Genomic DNA, 771 nt, shown 5'->3' with positions numbered 1-771 from the left:
CTACAGCGTCCGATTTAACAGTCACATCCAATTGTTACTAGACATGGATTCGGCTTATTTATTCCCGCAAATGATTAATAACGGACACGGAACTGATAGGAATCTTGCACTTACCTCGCCCCGAATTCGGATTCAATACCCGCTCCAAAGGAAGGAACTTATAGGGATCGATATAGAACTAAATCATTTCAGATAACCAGAAACTGTCAGTACTTTTACACCTTCCTTGAACGACTTGCTCTTCAACGTATCCGACAGCTTAATTGAGAAATACTATTTCCATAGTTATGAGCAAAAGAAACCCACAGCGTCTTTGATAGGACCGAATATCTCGTCGATTTTTCCCACTTCCTCCTTGTTTTGGAGGTACACAGGGGCATTAAAATAGGGAACCTTTTCGCTGGTAAGCCGGCAAACTACATCCTCCTGGCAGGGATGTAAGAACGTTCCGGCCTCCACAACCTCTTCAGGTGGACCTTGATTAGTATTATCGAATCGGCCTCCACCCCGACCACCACGAAATCCTCCTCTACCTCTGAAAGGTCTACCAAAACCCATGATGGCAGCCTGCACGCCGTATTCCGAATACCGCGCCGGCGGAGACCTACACAAATCGGGTGGAAAAGTGCTCATAGTTCAATGAGTCAACACACAACCGATGAATTTTCTAGAATTCCTGCGGGTTCACAGGGCTTCCACACAAGAATTAAGCAAAAGGTTCGTCGTCTCGGTCTGGTTCCAGCATAAGGCATTCGCCATTTTACGGATGAT

The 771-nt window shown here is 45.9% G+C and overlaps 1 protein-coding gene across 1 annotated transcript; it reads right to left on the bottom strand.

Moving 5' to 3' along the window:
• Positions 1-115: 115 nt before the first annotated feature.
• On the bottom strand, positions 116-633 carry T265_16149 (hypothetical protein; the record flags this gene model as incomplete). The annotated part of the gene is made up of 2 exons (XM_009179687.1): positions 116-178; positions 307-633. Coding segments are annotated over 2 exons (390 nt in total), but the record flags the coding sequence as incomplete, so codon positions are not given.
• Between the last annotated feature and the right edge of the window lie 138 nt (positions 634-771).

The sequence above is a fragment of the Opisthorchis viverrini genome (genome assembly GCF_000715545.1).
Source record: "Opisthorchis viverrini unplaced genomic scaffold opera_v5_5950, whole genome shotgun sequence".
In the NCBI taxonomy this organism is placed as follows: Eukaryota; Metazoa; Platyhelminthes; class Trematoda; order Opisthorchiida; family Opisthorchiidae; genus Opisthorchis; species Opisthorchis viverrini.
This window is presented reverse-complemented; position numbering and strand designations above follow the sequence as displayed.